This window comes from Rhinoraja longicauda, chromosome 1 (assembly GCF_053455715.1).
Source record: "Rhinoraja longicauda isolate Sanriku21f chromosome 1, sRhiLon1.1, whole genome shotgun sequence".
In the NCBI taxonomy this organism is placed as follows: domain Eukaryota; kingdom Metazoa; phylum Chordata; class Chondrichthyes; order Rajiformes; family Arhynchobatidae; genus Rhinoraja; species Rhinoraja longicauda.
The window spans coordinates 62,404,242-62,425,645 of NC_135953.1; the positions used below are offsets into that span (position 1 = coordinate 62,404,242).

At 40.2% G+C, this 21,404-nt stretch overlaps 1 protein-coding gene across 3 annotated transcripts in view; it reads left to right on the top strand.

The window, feature by feature from the left end:
- Positions 1 to 596: 596 nt before the first annotated feature.
- Positions 597 to 21,404, top strand: part of LOC144599503 (uncharacterized) — a 38,628-nt gene continuing 17,820 nt past the window's right edge. Inside the window, exons 1-8 of one of the 3 annotated variants that reach the window (XM_078410477.1) lie at positions 597 to 899; positions 3,050 to 3,206; positions 8,249 to 8,360; positions 11,305 to 11,381; positions 13,335 to 13,443; positions 15,027 to 15,126; positions 15,907 to 15,995; positions 17,803 to 17,902. In XM_078410477.1, the coding sequence (XP_078266603.1) occupies positions 861 to 899; positions 3,050 to 3,206; positions 8,249 to 8,360; positions 11,305 to 11,381; positions 13,335 to 13,443; positions 15,027 to 15,126; positions 15,907 to 15,995; positions 17,803 to 17,902 (783 nt within the window). In that variant the 5' untranslated portion in view covers positions 597 to 860. Of the gene's footprint in view, positions 900 to 1,116; positions 1,202 to 3,049; positions 3,207 to 8,248; positions 8,361 to 11,304; positions 11,382 to 13,334; positions 13,444 to 15,026; positions 15,127 to 15,906; positions 15,996 to 17,802; positions 17,903 to 21,404 lie in introns of those variants that run through there. The other 2 variants (XM_078410494.1, XM_078410484.1) reach the window with 2 other exon arrangements.

Sequence of the window (21,404 nt, forward strand, 5' to 3'; positions counted from 1 at the left end):
TTTGATTGGGACTGAGGTGTTGCAAGTTTACTGGCGATTTTGGCTTCAGAATCTCTGGCAGAATTCTGGCAAAAAACGGCGACAATTCAACGGCTGCTGGGGCTGGGACCGAGCACGGTCCCGCTGTACTGGCAGCCATAGTAAGTGCTTGCCTCCAGTACACCGCTTGTACTCCAGAAGGCGTTGCGTGGCAACAAAACGGGTGACCTCGCCTGCGGTGCAATAGTTGGGAGAAAATTACCCTGGTTGGAACCTTGATGTTGATCACACTCCACTGGATTTGATTATCAATCGCGTTGTCTGTATGTCCCAACTCCCAAGCAACCTTTTTATGTTATAGCAATTGATTTCCAGGTGAGTAGGGAAAAATAAACTTCAAGATTACCCTTATAAAAAACATTGGGGGGAAAAAATGCAACATGCTTGTTGGCTAACCCTGACCCAACACCACTCAAATTAGCCAAGAACCATACAAAAAGACGCTAACGGTCTTTCTGAAAGGAGTACAAACCAGAAATGCAAAAGTCGTCGCAGTACATGCTTGAAGTTGGCATAACACCCCCCGAGCCACAGCTCGATGCCGCGGGTGAGCAGTGGGACGGGCACGCGCACGCTGGAGGTCCCAGGACCGCTCCAGAGATCCGGGCCGGGTTCCAAAACGCTACACGTCTGAAGACAGGTCTCGATCTGAAACGTCGCCCATTCCTTCTCTCCAGAGATGCTGCCTGTCCCGCTGAGTCACTCCAGCATTTTATGTCCGTGTAAACCTATGTAAGCATGTAAACCAACATCTGCAGTTCCTTCCTATACGTGACCCGCGAGGAGCGCCAGGGGCTCGCACTTCCTCTCGGTCTGTGTGCATGCTATTGCATAGCAACGGACCAATGCACCGACTTGAGGTGGGTGTTCATCAGAGTTTTCATTTCGTGTGACATCTCGGGAGAATCTGTTGTAAATCGTTTACACGTTTTTTAATGTGACATTCACTCCCTTGCACAGCTTGCTTCAGCAATCTCCAGTCCTGCAGTGGCGCTGCTGATATCCGGCAACATTGTACAGGGAACGCTTCCTCAGTGCAGGAAGGGGATCAGTTTTAAAAGCAAAAAAAAAATAAAGTGTAGAGGAACTCAGCTGGTCAGGCAGCATGTGTGACCGACGGGGTAGAGGAGTAAAAGGTGGAAAACAAGCTGTCGAATGATAGGTGGGCATCGGCGAGGGAGAGAGTGTGATTAGCAGTGGATTAATTGACAAAGGCTGGAGGTGAAAAGGAGACAAAGGGTGTCAGATAAAGGAAGAAGTGGGGGAATCTTAAGTCTGAGGGAGCGATATGAGTGGAAAGTGAAAGGAGGCAGGGGAACAATGGAATAGAAACATAGAAAATAGATGCAGGTGCAGGAATGAAGCAAATTTGGGGCTCAGGGATGGGTGATGAATGTATGGGGTGGGGTAGAGAAACGAGCAAAGTAACTGAAGTTAGACACAAAGTGGAGTAACTCATCGGGTCAGGCAGCATCTCTTGAGAAAAAGGATGGGTGACGTTTTGAGTCGGGACCCTTCAGACAAAATATAGGGGAGGGAATTGGAGGTGAAGGTTTCTTAGCTCCAGTTCCCTCCCTTCTTTTTCTCCAGGGATGCCGCCTGACCAGCAGCGTGACTCCAGCACTTCGTGTCTATCTTCGGCATATACCAGCATCTGCAGTTGTATTCTACACATGGTGACTGAAGTGATGGGAGATAGTGGGAGCAACGGGTGTGCACCAGGACAGTGGTCAGGGTAGGAGGAGGTGGGGTATGGGGGATATTATTTGAAATTGGATAATTCAATGTTCATACCTTTGGGTTATAAGCTACCCAAACAATGCAAATGTGGAGGGGCATGGACAGTTGATGTTTTGCTTCAAGACTTTTTATCTGGACTTTTGCTTGATAGACATGAACTTTGTGCCAGATTTGAGGCCTTAATCGTCACTTACCATTTTCCTCAATTGATGCAAAGGCTGAGTTGGCTCATTAAGGATAATGGCGAATTTCATTCTGGGATGCCTGCCTTTGCCAAATGGTGGTTGCTGAGAGATCGAGACCTCAAACTTTAACTCTGGCATAAAACTTATGGACCACTGGGCAGCAGTGATCAGGTATGAACTACCATAAGGTATGAACTACCTCTAGGTGGTATCTCATGGCAGTGGAAAGATCGCACCAACATTGACTCCAAAATTTAGCCTAATTCACTGGAAGGATATGTGAACCAATGTCAACATCCACTCTTTGGCCAAATTCCTTGCAATGAGGATAGACACTAGATACTGGAGTAACTCAGCGAGTCCCAGGCAGCATATCTGGAGAATAGGGTTGAGACCCTTCTGACGAACAGGGTGAAGACCTATTTTGGGTTTTGGGTCGAGACCCTTCTTCAGACTGAGAGTCTGGGGAGAGGGAAACTAGAGATATTAAAAGGTACAAAGAACAAAACAATGAAAGGTATACAAAAGGACAAATCAAAGCCAACAACAATGATCAAGGAAAGGTGGAGCCCACAATGGTTTATTATTGGCAGTGGAGAAGGTGATAGCGAGTGGATACAAAGAGTGAAACTAAGCAGGACAACAGTGAAATCAGTAGGACAGCTAGGGTGGGGGAGGGACGGAGAGAAATGGAATGCAGTTACTTGAAGTTAGAGAAATCAATATTCATACTGTTGTGTTGTAAGCTGTCCAAACGAAATATGAAATGCTCTTCCTCCAATTTGCATTTGGCCTCACTCTGACAATGGAGGATGCCCAGGTCAGAAAGGTCAGTGCGGGAATGGGAAGGGGAGTTAAAGTGTTTGCCAACCGGGAGATCGCGTAGGCCAAGGTGGACGCAGTATGTCTTCTAGAGTTCTTGTTTAGATCTTGCATAAATGTTTTTTCCAGCAAGGTTTTGGCAAATTGAAAGGATGTTCACTTTTTTAATCCATTTTAATCCATCTTATTTTTGTAGCGAGCAAAATATGTCATTAACTTCTTTCTTTGATTTCACCGCATGCTTCATTATTAAATGGTTCTAGGGAAATGAACCAGCTATCCATTACCAAAATATGGACAGGGAAAAAACAGCTGAGACGCATTTATCTGGAAGGACCTTGAGAGGGGAGATTAGAATGGAACGTGGACCTTGTACCTCAGAAGCAATCAATCAAAACGTTGCAGACATTTTAAACCAAAGTAAGTTCAATCAAAGAGCAGTTGGGTCAAAGGAAACTAATCCATGGCTATTTAAGAGTGGTTATGTTTTACTTTAGTTTATATTGACTGTCCCAGTAAAGGTTGTAATGGATACCTCATTTAAGTGATGTACAGATGCATAAAAGCATTTTACAATCAATGACTTCCAGCAATCTTATCCAGAGGTAAATAGTGTCCCCAACAGATCTATACATGTTATTGTTTCACAGAATATTTATCAGAACAATACAAACCACAACATATCAATGGAATTTTGTACCATCAATCTGTGACAGTATCTGCCACTGCAAGAACTTGGGCTGGGAATATTTTTGACCTGTTTTCACTTTGCCATTATAACGTTACTAAAACTTCATCACAACTCATATTACCTCTGGTAAAACAAGAATATATCTAAGGTACTTCTCAACTGTTATTTTTCCTTCCATTTTCAGCTAATGTTAATTTAGTTAGTCTTTACCTCCTACAGGTCCCGATTAAAGCCACCCTATCAATACTGGCAACCTTCATATATAATCAAAGATGCTCAGATATCACAATATTTATTGCATGAGACTTCCGTTACTTTGCTACTTGCAGCTCTGAGAAATTATACTTAAACTTAGAATGAAAGGCTATAGTATTTGCTCAAGCCTTGATTTGAACTGTTCATTTGATAATGTTATTACCATATAATGTAAAATGAAATAATTATTTAGTAACATTAAAATAAAAATATTATTTCATCTCCAAATATTTCCTTTTGTGTCTAATGAAATGTCAAGAACCCCTACATACCTGAAATTGTCATATAACAACTTGTGATACACTACATCATAAATTAATGAATGAAAAATAAATAAGTGTAAAGTCTGACTAATAAAGAACGGTGCTCATAGCTGTGTTACTCAAGGAAGATTTCAGAGTATATTTATCTTATAATTCATTTTATAACTTGAACATACACTTTTCTGTAGGGCATACAAAAGGCGACTAAAAGAATATGATTGCTAGTTTTTCATTTTTTACACAAGAAGACGCAGTTGAGGTTCCGGAAGGACTAGAGGATGGCTAATGTACCTCTATTTAAGAAGGGTTGTAAAGAAATGCTTGGGAACTAAACCAGTGAGCCTAACATCTGTGCTAGGAAAGTTACTGGAGAGGATTCTGAGATACAATATTAATGCATTTGGATAGTCAGGGGCTGATTAGAGATAGGCAGCATGGTTTTATACATCAGAGATCATGTCTTATGAATCTCTTATCCAGAATCTCTTATCTTATTATCTCTTATACAGAAGATGCAGGATCATTTCATTCCAAAGAGGAAGAAAGATTCTAAGGGGAGTAAGAGGCAGCTGTGGCTGACAAAGGAAGTTAGGGATGAAATAAAACTAAAAGAAAAGATGTATAACATAGTAAAGATTAGCGGGAAGCCAGAGGATTGGGACACTTTCAAAGGACAACAGAAGGTAACAAAAAGGGCAATATGGGCTGAAAAGATGAAGTATGAGGGGAAGCTGACCAAGAATATAAAGGACAGTAAAAGCTTCTTTAGGTATGTAAACAGAAAAAGATTACTAAAGACAAATGTGGGTCCCTTGTGGGCAGAAACGGGTGTAATTATTATGGGTAACAAGGAAATGGCAGAAGAGTTGAACAGGTACTTTAGATCTGTCTACACTAAGGAAGACACAGACAATCTCCCAGATGTACCAGAGGACAGAGAATCTAGGGGGGTAGAGGAACTGAAAGAAATTTGCATAAGGCGAGAAATAGTATTGTGTAGTCTGATGGGACTGAAGGCTGATAATTCCCCAGGGCTTGATGGTCTGCATCCCAGGGTACTCAAGGAGGTGGCTCTAGAAATCGTGGACACATTGGTGATCATTTTCTAATGTTCAATAGATTCAGGATCAGTTCCTGTGGATTGGAGGGTAGCTAATGTTATCCCACTTTTCAAGAAAGGAGCGAGAGAGAAAACGGGGAATTATAGACCAATTAGCCTGACATCGGCTAGTGGAATCAAGGGACATGGGGAGAAGGCAGGCACAGATTAGTGATTGTAGATGATCAGTCATGATTACAATGACTGGCGGTGCTGGCTCGAAGGGTCAAATAGCCTCCTCCTGCAACTATTTTCTGTGTTTCTATGTTTTTATGAATCTGATTGAGTCATTTGAAGATGTAATCAAAAAAGTTGATGAGGGCAAAGCTGTAGACATTGTATATAGACAATAGACAATAGGTGCAGGAGGAGGCCATTCGGCCCTTTGAGCCAGCACCGCCATTCAATGTGATCATGGCTGATCATATATGGACTACAGCAAGGCATTTGATAAGATTCCACATGGTCGGCTGCTGTGGAAGGTTAGATCAGATGGGATCCAGGGAGAGCTAGCTGACTGGATAGAGAATTTGCTTCATGGAAGGAAGCAGAGGGTGATGGTGGAAGGGTGTTTTTCGGACTGGAGGCATGTAACTAGTGGTTAATGGAGTTTAATGCAGATAAGTGCGTGATGTTGCAATTTGGGAAGCCAAACCAGAGCAGGACCTTCAAGCTGAATAGCAGGACACTGGGAGTGTTGTAGAGCAGAGGGATGCGAGGAGTGCAGGTACATAGTTCTTTGAACATCTCCAAGTTTGTGGATAACACAAAGCTGGGTGGCAGTGTGAGCTACGAGGAGGATGCTATGCTTTTCAAACTCTTTTGTTATTTTTGGTAAGTTTTAAAAGTTTGTGTAAATGTACTCTGGTTTGTTTTATGTGGGGGGTGGGGGAGGGGGTCGGGGGAAACTTTTTTCAATCTCTTACCTTGCCGGAGATGCGATTGTGTTCCGGATCGTTCTGCGGCCTAACATCACGGAGCTGGAGGTCTTGCCTAGGACTGACCTTGAGTCCCCGCGGGGGTGTGGACTTATCATCTGAGCCTGCGATCCCTTGCCTGGGATCGATGCTCCAATGCAGCCTGCGGACTTTAACATCAGAGCTCAGTCTCGGGTTGAGACCGGTCGGGAGCTCCAAAAGCTGCACGAGGTTCGACTGGTCCCGACCCGGGGTAGATTGCCGGTGAGGGGGAGCTGAGATCCCCCCCCCCCCCCCCCGGATGAAGGAACTTGATCGCCCTGACGAGGAAGGCTCGCCGCCGGTTACGGGAGTCAAGATCATCCCATCAACGGAAGGTTAGAGCCCCCGACCACTGGAGGACAAAGAAGGGACAGATTGAACTGTTTTTCACCTTCTATCACAGTGAGGAATGTGGAGGAGTCACTGTGGTGGATGTTCATGTTAAAATGTATTTTGTGTGTCCTGTTGCTTTTTACTGTTATGACTGTATGGCAAATGAAGTTCCTCGTATGTTGTAAAGCATACTTGGCTAATAAAGTTTTATTCTGATTGCGATTGTGATGAGGCTGCAGGGTGACTTGGATAGGTTGGGTGAGTGGGCAGATGCATGGCAGATGCAGTATAATGTGGATAAATGTGTCACATTAGGAAAAGGGGAGGTGCAACGAGACCTGGGTGTGCTTGTACATTTGTCACTGAAAGTCACTGAACGTAAGCACGAAGGTACAGCAGGTAGTGAAGAAAGCTAATGGCATGTTGGCCTTCATTGCGAGAGGATTTGAATTTCGGAGCAAGGAGGTCCTTTTTGCAGTTGTACAGGGTCCTGTTGAGACAGCACCTGGAGTATTGTGTGCAATTTTGGTCTCCTAATTTGAGGAAGGACATTATTGTTATTGAGGGAGTGCAGCATAGGTTCACCAGGTTAATTCCTGGGATGGCGGGACTGACATATGATGAAAGAATGGGCTGGCTGGGCTTGTATTCACTGGAATTTGGAAGGATGATCTTAGAGAAACATATAAATTTCTTAAGGGATTGGACAGGCTAGATGCAGGAAAAATGTTCCCGATGTTGGGGGAGTCCAGAACCAGGGGTCACAGTTAAAGAAGAAGGCTTAGGCCATTTAGGACTGAGTTGAGGAAAAACTTCTTCACCCAGAGAGTTATGAATCTGTGGAATTCTCTGCTACAGAAGGCAGTAAAAGCCAATTCACTGGATGTTTTCAAGAGAGAGTTAGATTTAGCTCTTAGGGCTAAAGGAATCGAGAGATATGGGGGAAAAATCAGGAACGGGGTACTGATTTTAGATGATCAGCCATGATCATATTGAATGGCGGTGTTTGCTCGAAGGGCCGAATGGCCTACTCCTGCACCTATTTTTTAATGTTTCTATGAAAGTGGTGTCACAGGTAGATTGGATGCTAAAAGGGCTTTTGATACATTGGCCTTCATCAGTCAGGGTAGTGAGTATAGATGTTGGGATGTTATGTTACAGTTGTACAAGGCGTTGGTGAGGCTGCATTTGGAGAAGTGTGTTTGGTTTCAGTCACCTTGCAATGGGAAGTATGGTGTTATGGGGAGCTCTCGGGAGAGGTTGAGCAGGCAGGAACTTTATTCCTTGGAGCACAGGAGGCTCAGCGGTCATTTTCTGGAGGTGTATATGATCATGAGGGGAATAGATAGGGTGAGTCTTTTACCAAGAATAGGGGAATCAAGAACCAGAGAACATAGGCTTAAGGTGAAAAGGGAAAGAATGAATAGGAACCTGAGGGACAACATTTTCACAGAGGGTGAAGGGCATATGGAACAAGCAGCCAGAGGAAGTAGTTAGGGTAGGTACTAAAACAACATTTAAAAGGCATTTGGACAGGTACATGAATAAAAAAGTTTTAGAGGGATATGGGTCAAATCCTGGCAGGTGGGGCCAGTGTTGATGGGGTATCTTGGTAATCATGAGCAATTTGTGCCAAAGGGTCTGTTTACGTGGTGTATGACTCTATGTCTCTAAGTTAATAGTTCTTATGATATCTATTTATTCAGCACACATGGTGAGCAAGCTGCCAAATCCTTGCAATATAACCCTTTCCAGATTCCTCCTGGAAATGCAATGGAGGGCATACAAGACCACCCTTGTAAAACTTCTTCCAACCGTGTTTTATATAAAATGCAGATTTTCCAAATTTTCCCTTCTTCCAGATGGGAAGCTAACTGCTACCTCAAGCCCCAAGCAACGGCTGATTGACAAAATATTGGCCAGACGCAAAGTTGAGCAGTTTGTAAAGGAAGAAGAGCATCATGCACAAAACAGGTCAGAATCCATCTGTCATTTTTTTGAATAGCACTAGTATCTATATTTTGAAAACCATGAGTCCCTTTTATTTCAAACAATGAATACAAATATTAGTTCAGTGTAAGCATATTTACTGGTGTAAAAGCTATTTCCAAATGGACAGATTTTTATCAGTTAATTCTAGCCCTTTATATTAAAGTACTACTCTTCAATAAATGGATTTAGGGAGAATGTTCTAAAGCAATGAGATATGTAATGATTGTGAGCTGTACTGAAGATGGAAAAAAGTAAAAGATGATCAAGTAACCACAATGGAATTGCAGAATTAATATAATGGGGAGAATCTAAAAATGTGAGCAATGCATTCAAAGTTAATGTGCTCAGAATATTATTTTTTGGGATTTAATGTGGAATAGCTTATTAGAGAGAATGAAGTAGTTTTTTTCAATAGTGAGAAACTGGATGGTGTGATGTTCAAAGGGTCACAGTTCTTGTACACAAATCACTGAAAGTCAATTTGTGTGTGCAATAAGCGAAGTAGGAAGTAGGAAGACTATGTTTGTTAATCTTTATTATGGCAGGAAGGATGTCTTGCTGTAAATATTTAGGCCCTTTGTGAGACTGCTTCTGGGAAATTGTGCATGGTTTCTGTCTCCTTACCTAAAAATGCGATGTACCTGCAATGCAGGGAGTATTGTGAAGATTCACTGGACTGATTCCAAGATCAGAAAGTTTGCCATTTTATAAGGTGTTGAATAGATTAACCTTGTATTCTCAAACATTTCCAGGAATGGTAGATAATCGTATTGAAAGTTACAAAATTCCAATAGCATGTAACAGGCAGCATGCAGGGGGGATGTTTGGCTTGGCTAAGAAGTCTAGAGCAGAGATCATTGATTTAGAACATTTGTGAAGCCATTTAAAATTAAGATGAGGATATATTTCTTCACTCAGAGGGTGGTGAATCTTTTAGAATTATCAATTGCCAGAGTGCTGTGGGGGCTCAGTCATTGAGTTCTTTAAAAAAAAAAAAAAGATAATTAGATTACTTGATGTTATTGGATTCAAGAGCTATGGAGATAGGACAGGAAAATGGTGTGGAGGCAAAAGATTAGCCATGGTGTAATGCCAAGATGAATGGCAAAGCAGGCTGGATGGCCTATTCCTGCTTCTGTCTCTTACGTTTTTATTTTTTATTGAAGGTGAACAATGTTGGAGTAGATTTAAGTGCTAATCCATTTGTGGAATTGTAATCTCAGGCTCAAAAATGCTGCATACCAAGGTCTCAGCTACATGAAATTCAACCTAAGTTAGGAACAGGATGATTTTGTATGTCAAAAGCAAAATACTGCTGATGCTAAAAATCTTTTCTAAATTAGAGCATGCTGGAAACACTCTAATCAGGTAACATCTGTGGGGAGAGAAATGGAATTAATGTTTCAGATTGATGTCCTTCCATTCGAACTGAGAAAAGTTTACCTCTAAGTTTTGAATGAAAGTTATCCTGAAGAAAGTTGATCATCCTGAAATGTTAACACTCTTTCTATTGTATAGCATTTTCTCATTTCACACTTGCTGATGTTGAGCTGAAGAGGTTTCTGGGTTTTTGAGAACTCGTGTCTTACTGTTCCAGAAATTGTTGTCTTTATCAAAGCTCCCATTGTTATTCCATATGTTCATATTGGGAAGGCAAATTATTTTCTCCAAAACCGGCTCCTTTGATACAGTTCACCAGTTTTTGTTTGGAGTGTATGGGGAAGGCTATAACTGGATTCTCCAATATTTCCTCCATCCCTGTAGATAAACTCTTTACATTAGCTTAGTATCTATCTTCCATCTACACTCAGCTAAAATTAAGATTTCTCTACTGACTGGTCAGACCGATATTATCAATATAAATAGGGCAGATATTTTTTATGAAGGTGCAAAAGAGCTGCTGTGTTGGTATGTGATTTTGTTACCTTTGGAAATACAGATGATTCAGTGTCAGCATTTGCAGCACCCTGTTGGCCATGTAGTCATATTCAACAGAACAGTAACCACATTTGGACGCTGAAGTGTGAAGATATATAAACAAGGAACTGCAGATGCTGGTTTAGGAAAAAAAGACACAAAGTGTTGGAGTAACTCAGTGTTCGGGTAGCATCTCTGGAGAACATGGACAGGTGACTTTACAGGTCAGGACCGTTCTTCAGACTTACTGAGATTGGAAGAAAGCTGGAAGAGAGGAAGGACAGGACAAAGACTTTCAAGTTATAGGTGGATACAAGTGAGGTGGGGGGGGAGGGGGGGGGGGGGGGAGGGAGGCAGGCAGATGGTTGGACAGAGTCCAGAGATTCAAAGACAGAAGATGTGAGACAAAAATGTGAAGAGTTGTGAATTATGAAGCTAGAGAAAGGAATGTAGGTGGAAGGGAAGGGGAGGGGAGAAATAGGTGCAAATAGGGTGAAAGTGAATAGAGGTGGAAAAGAATCAGGAAGGGGAAATAAACTTGGGAGATGTGCTTTGATGAAATTTGGAAGAGCTGTTGGGAGGTGGTAAAGAAAGACATTACTGGAGTTGGTTTTAGATAGCAGGGTTGTGCTGTTTGTAGAATTCATCACAAGATAGAATTACACAGTTGCTGAAGAACTGGGCATTGCACTTAAATATGTAAAGGGTCTTCTTTAAAACATACCGACGCACTATGAAAGCCTACTTCTGAGTCCTGGGATGCTGTGGAGGTGGGCTGCTCTAGTGTGAATAAAAATCCCAGAACAATGTGCATACAGGTCAGTGGTCCTTTGTGATTTATACAGTAGGTGCATAGAGGATCCCAGGGAAAATATAATGGACTTTGCAAGTCACACTGCCAATCCCCAATTTTCTTTCACAATATGGTTTTGGAAATTGAATTGCACAAAGCGTGGTATTACATGAATTAATTTCTAGTGGACTGATTTTTCACTGATTTTCTTTCAAGGAAATTAGAGGAAGTTAAAGAAAGTTTGAAGAAGGAACTGTTTAAGCATCAGCTACAAAAGAGCCATTTGGAAGGAGGTACAACAAGTATTGTCTTTTAAAAATAAAATCACCCACATTTTTGAAGTTTCTCAAAATTCAAGCTGGTCAGGTACAAATCCTGGAATACTACATTTATTTGTACATTACTTACTCAGCACCCAGTCATGGATAGAGTTGGGGCAGTAGTTAAATTATTGGGTGAATAATACAGGAACATGATTCCATCCCACCAGGTGTAGAATTCAGTTAATTACATAATCTAGATGAAAATATAATAGAGAACTCTTTAGTGTAGAGATACAGTTTAGTTTAGAGATACAGTGTGGAACCAGGCCCTTCGGCCCACCGTGTCCGCGCCGACCAGCGATCCCCAGACATTAACACTATCCTACACCCACACGGGACCATTTTTACATTTACCAAGCCAATTAACCTACAAATCTGTACGTCTTTGGAGTGTGGGAGGAAACCGAAGATCTCGGAGAAAACCCACGCAGGTCACGGGGAGAACGTACAAACTCCATACAGACGGCGCCCGTAGTCAGGATCGAACCTGAGTCTCCGGCGCTGCATTTGCTGTAAGGCAGCAACTCTACCGCTGCGCCACTGTGCCGCCATACAGAACGCTATACAGAACGTACAAACTCCACACAGACAGCACCCATAGTCAGGATCGAACCCTGGTCTCCGGCGCTGCATTCGCTGTAAGGCAGCAAATCTACCACAGTGCCACCATCAGGTCCAAATGTGACTGCACTTTATTCTAACAGGAACATCCATGCCTTTTGCTTAACTCCCTGTATTCACTCTGCAGGACCACAGGCATTTTCCACCAATGCCGTTTGTACCAATATGCACAATGATAGCACAGATAGCATCTGAAGTGAAGAGTTTAGTTAATGTTACATTAACTTGATAGATGACATGAAACCAAAACAGTTCTGGTACTAAAAGGGAAGTTAGGTCCTGGCTTTTGCCTCCTGCTCTTTTCCAGTGAAATCCATCATAAGCTTGAGGAACAGTACCTCATCTTCCATCTAGGCATGTTATAGTCCTTGTGCTTCAATACTGAATACAACCATTTCAGATAACTAGCCTTTCCTGTTTGTGACATGACCCGCATGTTCTGTTGTAATGTCATCCACAGTTACAGTATTCTCTCCCCACAAATGCTACCTGATTTAAACTTTACTTTAGACTTTAGAGATACAGTGTGAAATAAACCCTTCGGTCCACGCATATCAGCAAATATCACATACACTAGCACTATCCTACACACTAGGGACAATTTATAATTTTACCAAAGCCAATTAACCTACAAACCTGTAAGCCTTTGGAATGTAGAAGGAAACCGGAGCACCTGGAGAAAACCCACATGGTCACAGGAAGAATGTACAAACTCCGTACAGACAGCACCCATAGTCAGGACTGAACCCAGGCCTCTGGTGCTGTGAGACAGCAAATCTACCATTGTGCCACTGTGCTGCCTCTGCACCACTGATATGCTTTGAATTTCCAGCATTTTCTTGTAATTCCCATTTCCAGTATCTTCTGTGTTCTGTGTCACACATTTCCAGCAACACCATTTTACCTCTCTGCCCTCATTCATCTCTAAAAAGACCTGCTGTGATGACAAGCCTTCACAAACATTCTTTCTTATACGGCACCAACAGCATTTGATTTAACTGGACAACCTTGGTCTCCAGTGTATCACAAACATTTCATTTGTTCACTTTACCCTGCTTCCTCTCTGCTACTTAAGGCATTTATTTTCACATTTCTCCAGATTTGATGAAGAGTCATCGATCTGAAACATTAATTCTGTTTTTTTCTTTCCACAGATGCTGCTTGATTTGCTGAAAATCTCTAGCATATTTCATTGCAATCGTAATAATGTCCTGGGTGAACTTCATAATAATTTTTGTGCTCTGCTTAGTTAATATTGTTTTATTACATTAAAAAAAATCTTCCACTTCATTGCTTTGACAGAGTTTATTATTCCCTCGCGCATGCATGACCATCCAGATGCCCTGGAGGCAAGAATTGTTGAGATTAGGAACAATCTCCCAGCCATGGAAGACCAAATACAAAAACTAAGGTTTATTTTTATGTACCAATGCTCATACCTTTTCTTTGTGAATAAGTATTTTGTTTTCCATGTTTTTCGATCTGTTAGCCTTTGAGAGAGTGGGCTTATCTAGAGCTTTTATTATATGTTTATATCGAAAAGAGAAATTTGTAAGAATAGATTTAAATAATTTGCTACGATGATTTACCTGTTGTTTCAGTATCTTTTCCTTATTTAGTCACTGAAACTTGGAAATAACAAAATGTTTTTTTTTAAATAACTTAGAGATAAGCAATATTTCCGCCGTGTTTTTACTCCCACACAGACAAACAGCTCTGTCCAGTTCTATACCAATACATTTGTAACAATATAAAGAGAGCAGTTGGATCACATACTACAATTCTTAAAGGGGTACACATATGTAGTTTCCATTATATCTACCCTTTGAGTTGGGCCTGAACCCACACAGGTGGGAACTCACAGAGCAGAATATTCCACAAATCTTTTTAAAAGTTTGTTAAAACCCAACCAAATGTTACAATTAAAATAATATCAACACAATCAGTGCCATAGTTGATGCATTAATTTGGTACAAGTTGCTGCATGAAATTCCAAAACATGTATACACTGGAATTTAGACGGATGAGGGGGGATCTTATTGAAACATATAAGATAATTAGGGGATTGGACACATTAGAGGCAGGAAACATGTTCCCAATGTTGGGGGAGTCCAGAACAAGGGGCCACAGTTTAAGAATAAGGGGTAGGCCATTTAGAACGGAGATGAGGAAGAACTTTTTCAGTCAGAGAGTGGTGAAGGTGTGGAATTCTCTGCCTCAGAAGGCAGTGGAGGCCAGTTCGTTGGATGCTTTCAAGAGAGAGCTGGATAGAGCTCTTGAGGATAGCGGAGTGAGGGGGTATGGGGAGAAGGCAGGAACGGGGTACAGATTGAGAGTGATCAGCCATGATCGCATTGAATGGCGGTGCTGGCTCGAAGGGCTGAATGGCCTACTCCTGCACCTATTGTCTATTGTCTATTGTAACATTACATACTCCAAATTGTTGCACTCTTGTAGGACCCCTGTGGTCTGGATCTTACACAGCATTAAACATTAACTGTAACACCTGACATCATTCTCTCCAGGCTGTTAATTCTGTTTACAATGACCTTGGAAGCTACCATTTACCATTCAATGAGAGTATCCAAGGCATGATTAGTAAGTTTGCAGGGTGGCACGGTGAAAAAGGAACATTTTAATTTGGTGACTGGATGCCTTTTCTTAATTTTGATGTTATAAAGGCCTATGTTTTAGTCAGCTGAAGCCCATGGAGGGCAGTGGTTAGGAGAGCATCTGGAAACGTATTGGAGCAATTTAGACCAGAGCTGATAAAAGTATACATTACAATTCTAGTGGGCAATAAGACAAAGCAGGGCCTACTGTTGGTGATATCAATGAGGTAGAAGTCTTTGTGCTGACTTGTTAAAGTAAAACTTTATCTTAACTTCATGCTTTTCAGCATACTTTTTACTTGAAAGAAAATACAATCAAAATATTCTAATTTATCTTTCATGACTGTGGTATTTATCAAATTTTCAACTCTGTTTGTTGTAGATTTAGAGTTTCTAAAGACCATGACAAAAAAGTAATCTCACATAGTGAAGACTCTGTACATGAAGGAGCAGAACCGTACCAGATCAGAAACATCAACATGGTTAGTTCTGTTTTTTTAGTTCAGTCTGAGAGGAGCAATCGTTCTTCTTTAGTATCCCTTCTACACACAATTATCAAATTGAACACACCCAGATCAAAGGAAATATGTAGAGGCAGATATAGTTGTTTTACTTGGCACTATATTTTAATCCTAAATCAGAAATTAGAATTTCAGAAATTAGAAGCAGGGAGAGGCCACTCAGCCCCCAAGCCTGCCCCACCTTTCAACATGAACATAGCGGATCTGCTCCAGGACTCATCTTCTCTTCTGTGCCAGTTCACCATAAATGTCAATTCCCTGATCTTTAAAAAAAATATCTATTTCCCCATCAAATACCCACACGTTCTAGATTCCACAAAACTGTGGGATATAGAATATATAGAATTCCAGAGATTCACCACTCTCTGCAAGAAGACACTTTAACAAGATCTGTTTTCCTAAATCAATTCTGAAATGTAAAATTTGAAAGTGCCTGTATTACATGGCATCCTAGTGTAAACCTTAACGTCCTACTTTTGAAATCATGTTGCTCATATTTTCCTTCAATTCCATTCCTATTTTCCTTGGACAGAATCTTCCACACTGAAATAAGTGCTGACCATGATGGAATTTTCATCCACTTGCACTAAAGTGCGATTCCCAGAGTAGAGCATTTTGTGAAATGGTCTGGAGTTAAAGTAATATAAGTTCAGATAATCATGAGCCATCATGTTGTAGCCCCGTGATTGACAGTTTTGTTAAATGAGTGTCAGTTATTATAATTGTAATTGTTTTCGTTAGGTTCAATCAATACTCAATGACATGGTGGAAAAGTTGATGGACGATTACATCCAAAAAGTTCCAGATGGAATGGATTCCTTCTCTGCAGAGTATCCTTTTGTTTACTTAAACTAAACAGTTCATATTACCGTGAGTTCCAATGTACCAAGCCACTTTCTTTCAGTCCATGTGAAACCACGATCAGATTTCAGACGTCTATCACTGATGGATAACTATTGTATAATATTTTGTTTAGTCTTCACTAATTTAATGCCTTTCACTTTATGTTTAGTTTTTACATTATACATTTCTATAATATTGTTGTTATATTTACATACATATTTTTGATAGGTCAGCACCAGAAATTCTGCCGTTTTGTAAACATCATGTAAAAGGCTCCAAGCATAATGTTCTGCTGCATTTCAGTGAGAATCTCCAGTATCGTGTAGTGGTTATAAAAGATTTAATGCATTCACATTAGCAAGCAACTCGTGAAGGAAAAGTGTGGACATATAGAATGGATTTTACTGGCTGAAACTGTCCTTTTTGGTGCTGAAAGCTGAAATATGGCCAAGCAGAAGGATCATCACTTCATTGCCAACCTCTTTAGCTAGTGGTTGGTGCTGAAAGCTGAAATATGGCCAAGCAGAAGGATCATCACTTCATTGCCAACCTCTTTAGCTAGTGTCGTGTGAATAGCTCAGGATTTACTTTGATAATATATGACATTAGGATGGGGACTGTGGTACTAACTCTGACAAACACTGAGAAAGAGCCAATGTCATGTTTCTGATGCCTATCTGGGAGATATCACTGTTCCCAGACCTCACATGCAGACCCTGTCGTGCTTTAATATCTTTCCCACCTTTTGAAGTGACTCAATGTAAGCTTTTATTTCTTTGACTATCTGGAAAGAAAATGGATCATTATTACAGGAGGCATATTGGACAAAAGTAGGTAGTACCATCATTAAGAAAATAAAGTATATAACTAAGAGAATCTGCAAGCTTAAGTGGCAGCAAATGAGCAAAACACAAAGAGCTGGAGGAACTCAGTGGGCTAGACAGCATCTAGGGAGGGAATGGACAATCAATGTTTCAGATCTGTTCCCTTCATTGTGAATCTATATACAGAATAAGATCTGATGAAAAGAAAGAGGTAGAATGGTGCAAACTTTTGGGGAAAGAATTCCAGATGTTGGAATTCAGACAGTGGAATACACAGACACCTAATACTTAAAATTTAAAATTGACGATGCAGGTGAAATCAGAACGAGGAGAAAGTGATAACAAAAGTAAAATAGTGCACTGTTCTAGGCTGAGAATATAGGTTAACGTCTCCTCCTCCTTATTGCTTTTGTTTGTTCCTCCAATCATGCTCTATCCCAAGGGAAAGCTCCATACGAGTGCACCTATGTCTGGAAACAACATGTAATTCAGAAAAATTATCTTGGGATTTGTCATAGCTTTGTTGTTGCAACAACTATGCAAAGCACCCAACCCTATAGTTTACAAGTTGAAGAGATCAACCAACAGCCCATGTGTGGATGACTGATGAACCCTTAGAATGCATGAATGGGCTGTCCTGTATGCTTCTTCACACAAGTTCAGGTGTGCCCAATAGAAAAGGATGTCAACTAGTGCATGAAGTTTCAACATGGCAGCATTTGATCAAATTAGTGCTGCATACTCATCGATACTTGATCTGCCTGCTTTGAATCATCAGAGGAAATGTCATCAGTGTGCATAAGGCATATAGTACCTGTGATCTCTAAACGATGGACACAACTGAGCCTAATTTCACACCCAAGAAATCTATTCCCAAAGAGTCTGAATTGGTACAATGGGTACAAGGTGACAATGCGCAAAGTTCAGCCAAGTAAAAGCTAGAGCTTTTCCTTCACCATATCTATTGCAGTAATTTGGCCACGAAAAACATGCAAGAAACTACGAGGCTAATGAAGGAAGTAAAGACGAATAGAATCACCAGTCTTGTTACAGAGCAGGTTGTTTTGGAGGTAAGTTTAAAGTAAAAGCATCAAGGTTTCAAAATTCTGGAGTAGAGTGCCTCCAGAAAATGAGACGTTTCTTCAATTTTACTTTGGAGATTTAGCTGGGAATCTCTTCTCCCAGTTAGGGACTGCTTGATACCTATGTGTTTTATCTCACTAGCTATAGTCACACCCACAATCTCTACGGGTCGCAAGTGAGTCAGAGAAGTAAAAGAAAGATGATGGTCGAACTTGAAAATGTACCTCCATCTCAAAAAGTGATTTAAAAAAAAGGAAGAATATTGCTTGCAATTAGTTTTTTTAAGGTATAGATATATGACCTGGTAAGGAAAGGCTTCATCTGGTGGATTACATGATGGTAAAGTTTAGCACACATCTGGTTCAATTTTCTTTCCATACACCTTGGAAACAACTAAAACATACTTTTAACACATACTAAAAATAACAAAAAGAAGAAAGGACAGACTATATTGACCATGAATCCACTAGATTGTGGTTTAAATCTTCTCCACTAATCCACCATTCTTCACTGGCTTGGCCCACATGTGACACTGGTCTCACTAATATTGTTGACTGTCCTCAGTTACCCTCAGAAAAACTGGAGCAATCCAACAGGATTTAATCAATTCTGGCCTTTCCAATGATATCCACTTCATGTGAATGAATATGAATACATTGTTAAAAGGCTCCAACATTGTGCACCACTGTTTGGTGACCTTGTACAAGTTGAAAAGAGCTGGTCAAAATTGTTCATACTTCCTGGAATTTCATTCAAGTGCTGCAAATTGTAAAGTTGGGAGCAGCTTATCTCACTATATTCTGTGAGCTGCAAACAATACGTAACTGAGCTGAGAATAACTAGTTATTAGTTTTAGTTTTAAAGATACACATGGAGACAGGTCCTTTGTCCCACCAAGTTAGCGCAGACCAACGATCACCCGTACACTAGTTCTATGTTATTCCAGTTTCACAACCTACACACAAGGAGCAACTTACAGAAGCCAATTAACCTTCAAACCCGTATGTCACCTAGAATGTGGGAGGAAACCAGAGCACCTGGAGAAAACCCATGTGGTCAAAGGGAGAACGTACAAACTCCGTACAGACAGCACCCGTAGTCAGGATCGAACCTGTGTCTCTGGCGCTGTAATGCTGCAACTCGATCACTGCGCCACTGTGCTGCCTCATTGAAGAAAATAAAATGGCGAGATACTGAAATGTAAATCAGTTTGCTTGCGTTCAGATGAAATTATCCATTCGTGAAATTTGATTGCACAAAAACAATCCTGATTTCAGCTGTAGATTTTATATACAAATCAGAACAGCACAAAATCCTCAATGAAGCATCAGCACAATGCTTTATTTCTTACTTTGTCGGCCAAGCATTTATCATTTCATGCTATTAAAGAACTGTTGATGACCATGGTAGTGAATAGAATATCACAGGAAGATTCTCCATTAGTCTTGGAAATTCACTTTTGCATGTGGTTTCGGCAGACTTTCAATAAAGCTGAGATAACTTTATTTTCAATTTTCACTCAAATTATAGAACTTTTTATAAGTTAAATTTCAGTATGATGTTTATTGATATAATGAATATGTTGCAAAATAATCACCAACTTTTGTACTAAATTGTGCTTCAAAGTGAAATAGGAAAAAAAAAATGTGTACGATGATGGAGATCCTGTGTGACTTGCGTTCTTGATTAGTTTTGATTTGCAATCTAAGATAAATACATTCTACAAAAACACTCATTCCTTTGCTTCAAGTTGTCCCATATTTATAACTATTATCGAAATTGTTAAAATCTATGCTGTTTTCAGTGGCAAAGTAGGATACTCGTCGAGTTTTTTGAAACCATAGGGGACAGTAGTAATGTTGTTTTCTGAATTCTCCATATATTGTTGTGTTTGATGTGTTTGGGCAGGGGGTGGGGAAGATGTCAGGGAGAAATTTAATATTTAAAACCCTTTCAGGAAGATTGATATCTCACTCACAGTCAAGGTGTCCTTTCCTTCTGTATAATGAAGTGGTTTATTTTCAAACTTTTGCAATTACAGGATTTAAATTTCATTTAAAAGTGAAGTTCCTTTTGAAATGGTACACTTCTATTATGTTAAAAAAAAGAATCAGTTTGAAAAGCTATTCAAATTAGTTTGCACCAATGTACAGCCGGGTTATTTAATTAGGAAGTAAGCTGGTTTTATGTTTGAATTTCCCCCCTCAATGAACAAGAAAACCTAGTATCTTAATTACTACTTTTATTGTGCCCAGATGTAATTTAGCACCTTGTCTATTTAGTGTGATTTCTTAGGTTTATCCTGAAGAACAAATATACAGGGAAATCATTTTGCAGAAGTCTGACTCAGTCCCAGACTTTATGGCACCATGACATCACTATAAAATCTAGGGCATAAGTCCCTCTCATTTAATAGTGCCTTATGAAAAATAGTTTTCTATCTTTGCTTAAATTAGCTGGCCCATCTAATGCAGTTTATTCCATTTTTAACATCATGCCTCCAGCATAAATAGATGGAGGCTGGAGCATCTGTAAACTAGCATTCTTAGATACTGCTGATAGACTGTCCTTTGTACCTCACAAAGGAAGACCAGAGGGTAAGAGGAAAATTATAAAGCAGCTTTATAAGGATCACTTTTGCTAGGTCCTACTTTTGGTTCGTGACATGTCAGGTTTTTGGACCAAGGAGTGAATGCATCAGTTAGTTTCAAACAACTTTTTCAGTTGTGGCTACTTGCCAGAATTAACATGGACTCATGCCCAGAGTTTGACTGTGAAACATTGTCTCTTTGAACATGTTGGGAACTTTACAGAATGATAAAATAAGCGGCATTGAAACTGATGGAGCACATGCATAGTGACCAATGTGCGTCTATAGATGTCAAGAAGTGACATAACATAATGTTGCTCTTTAGTGCTTTGATGTGCGAAGGCCAAAAACGATGTTCTTTCTTGTTCATCCTGCTGAATGCGGGTAGAAATTAGACATTTAAAGGAATTTCCCTGGGGCCAACACTAAATGTGGAATAAGCAAAAAAAGAACATTTGGTGGTATAGCCATAGTTCACAATAGAAGTCAATTTGGCTATGATTATTAAAGGCAATTTTGTTTTAGCTGGAAAATTCCATTATATTTTGGGGCACACTTCATAGGTATTCTTAACTAATTATTTAACATAACTATCAGTAATTTCTATGCTCAGAGCAAAATTTTGAATGGATCTGACATGCTGCCAATGAATGTTATTTAAATTTAGACAAGAATCAAAAGATTATATAATTTTTGTTGTGATTATATTTGTGCTAAATATTTCTGTAAAATTTCAGCCCAAAATTAAATTAGTCAACACTTTTTCTTTAATTTGAACAGCACATTTATCTGTAGTGTGTTTTCAGCACTTAGTTCAAGCTTGGATTAGTTAAATATTAGCAAGACTGCATGTATTGTATATTTAAGATAGGTGAGAAGAATTACCAGATGTTTGATGT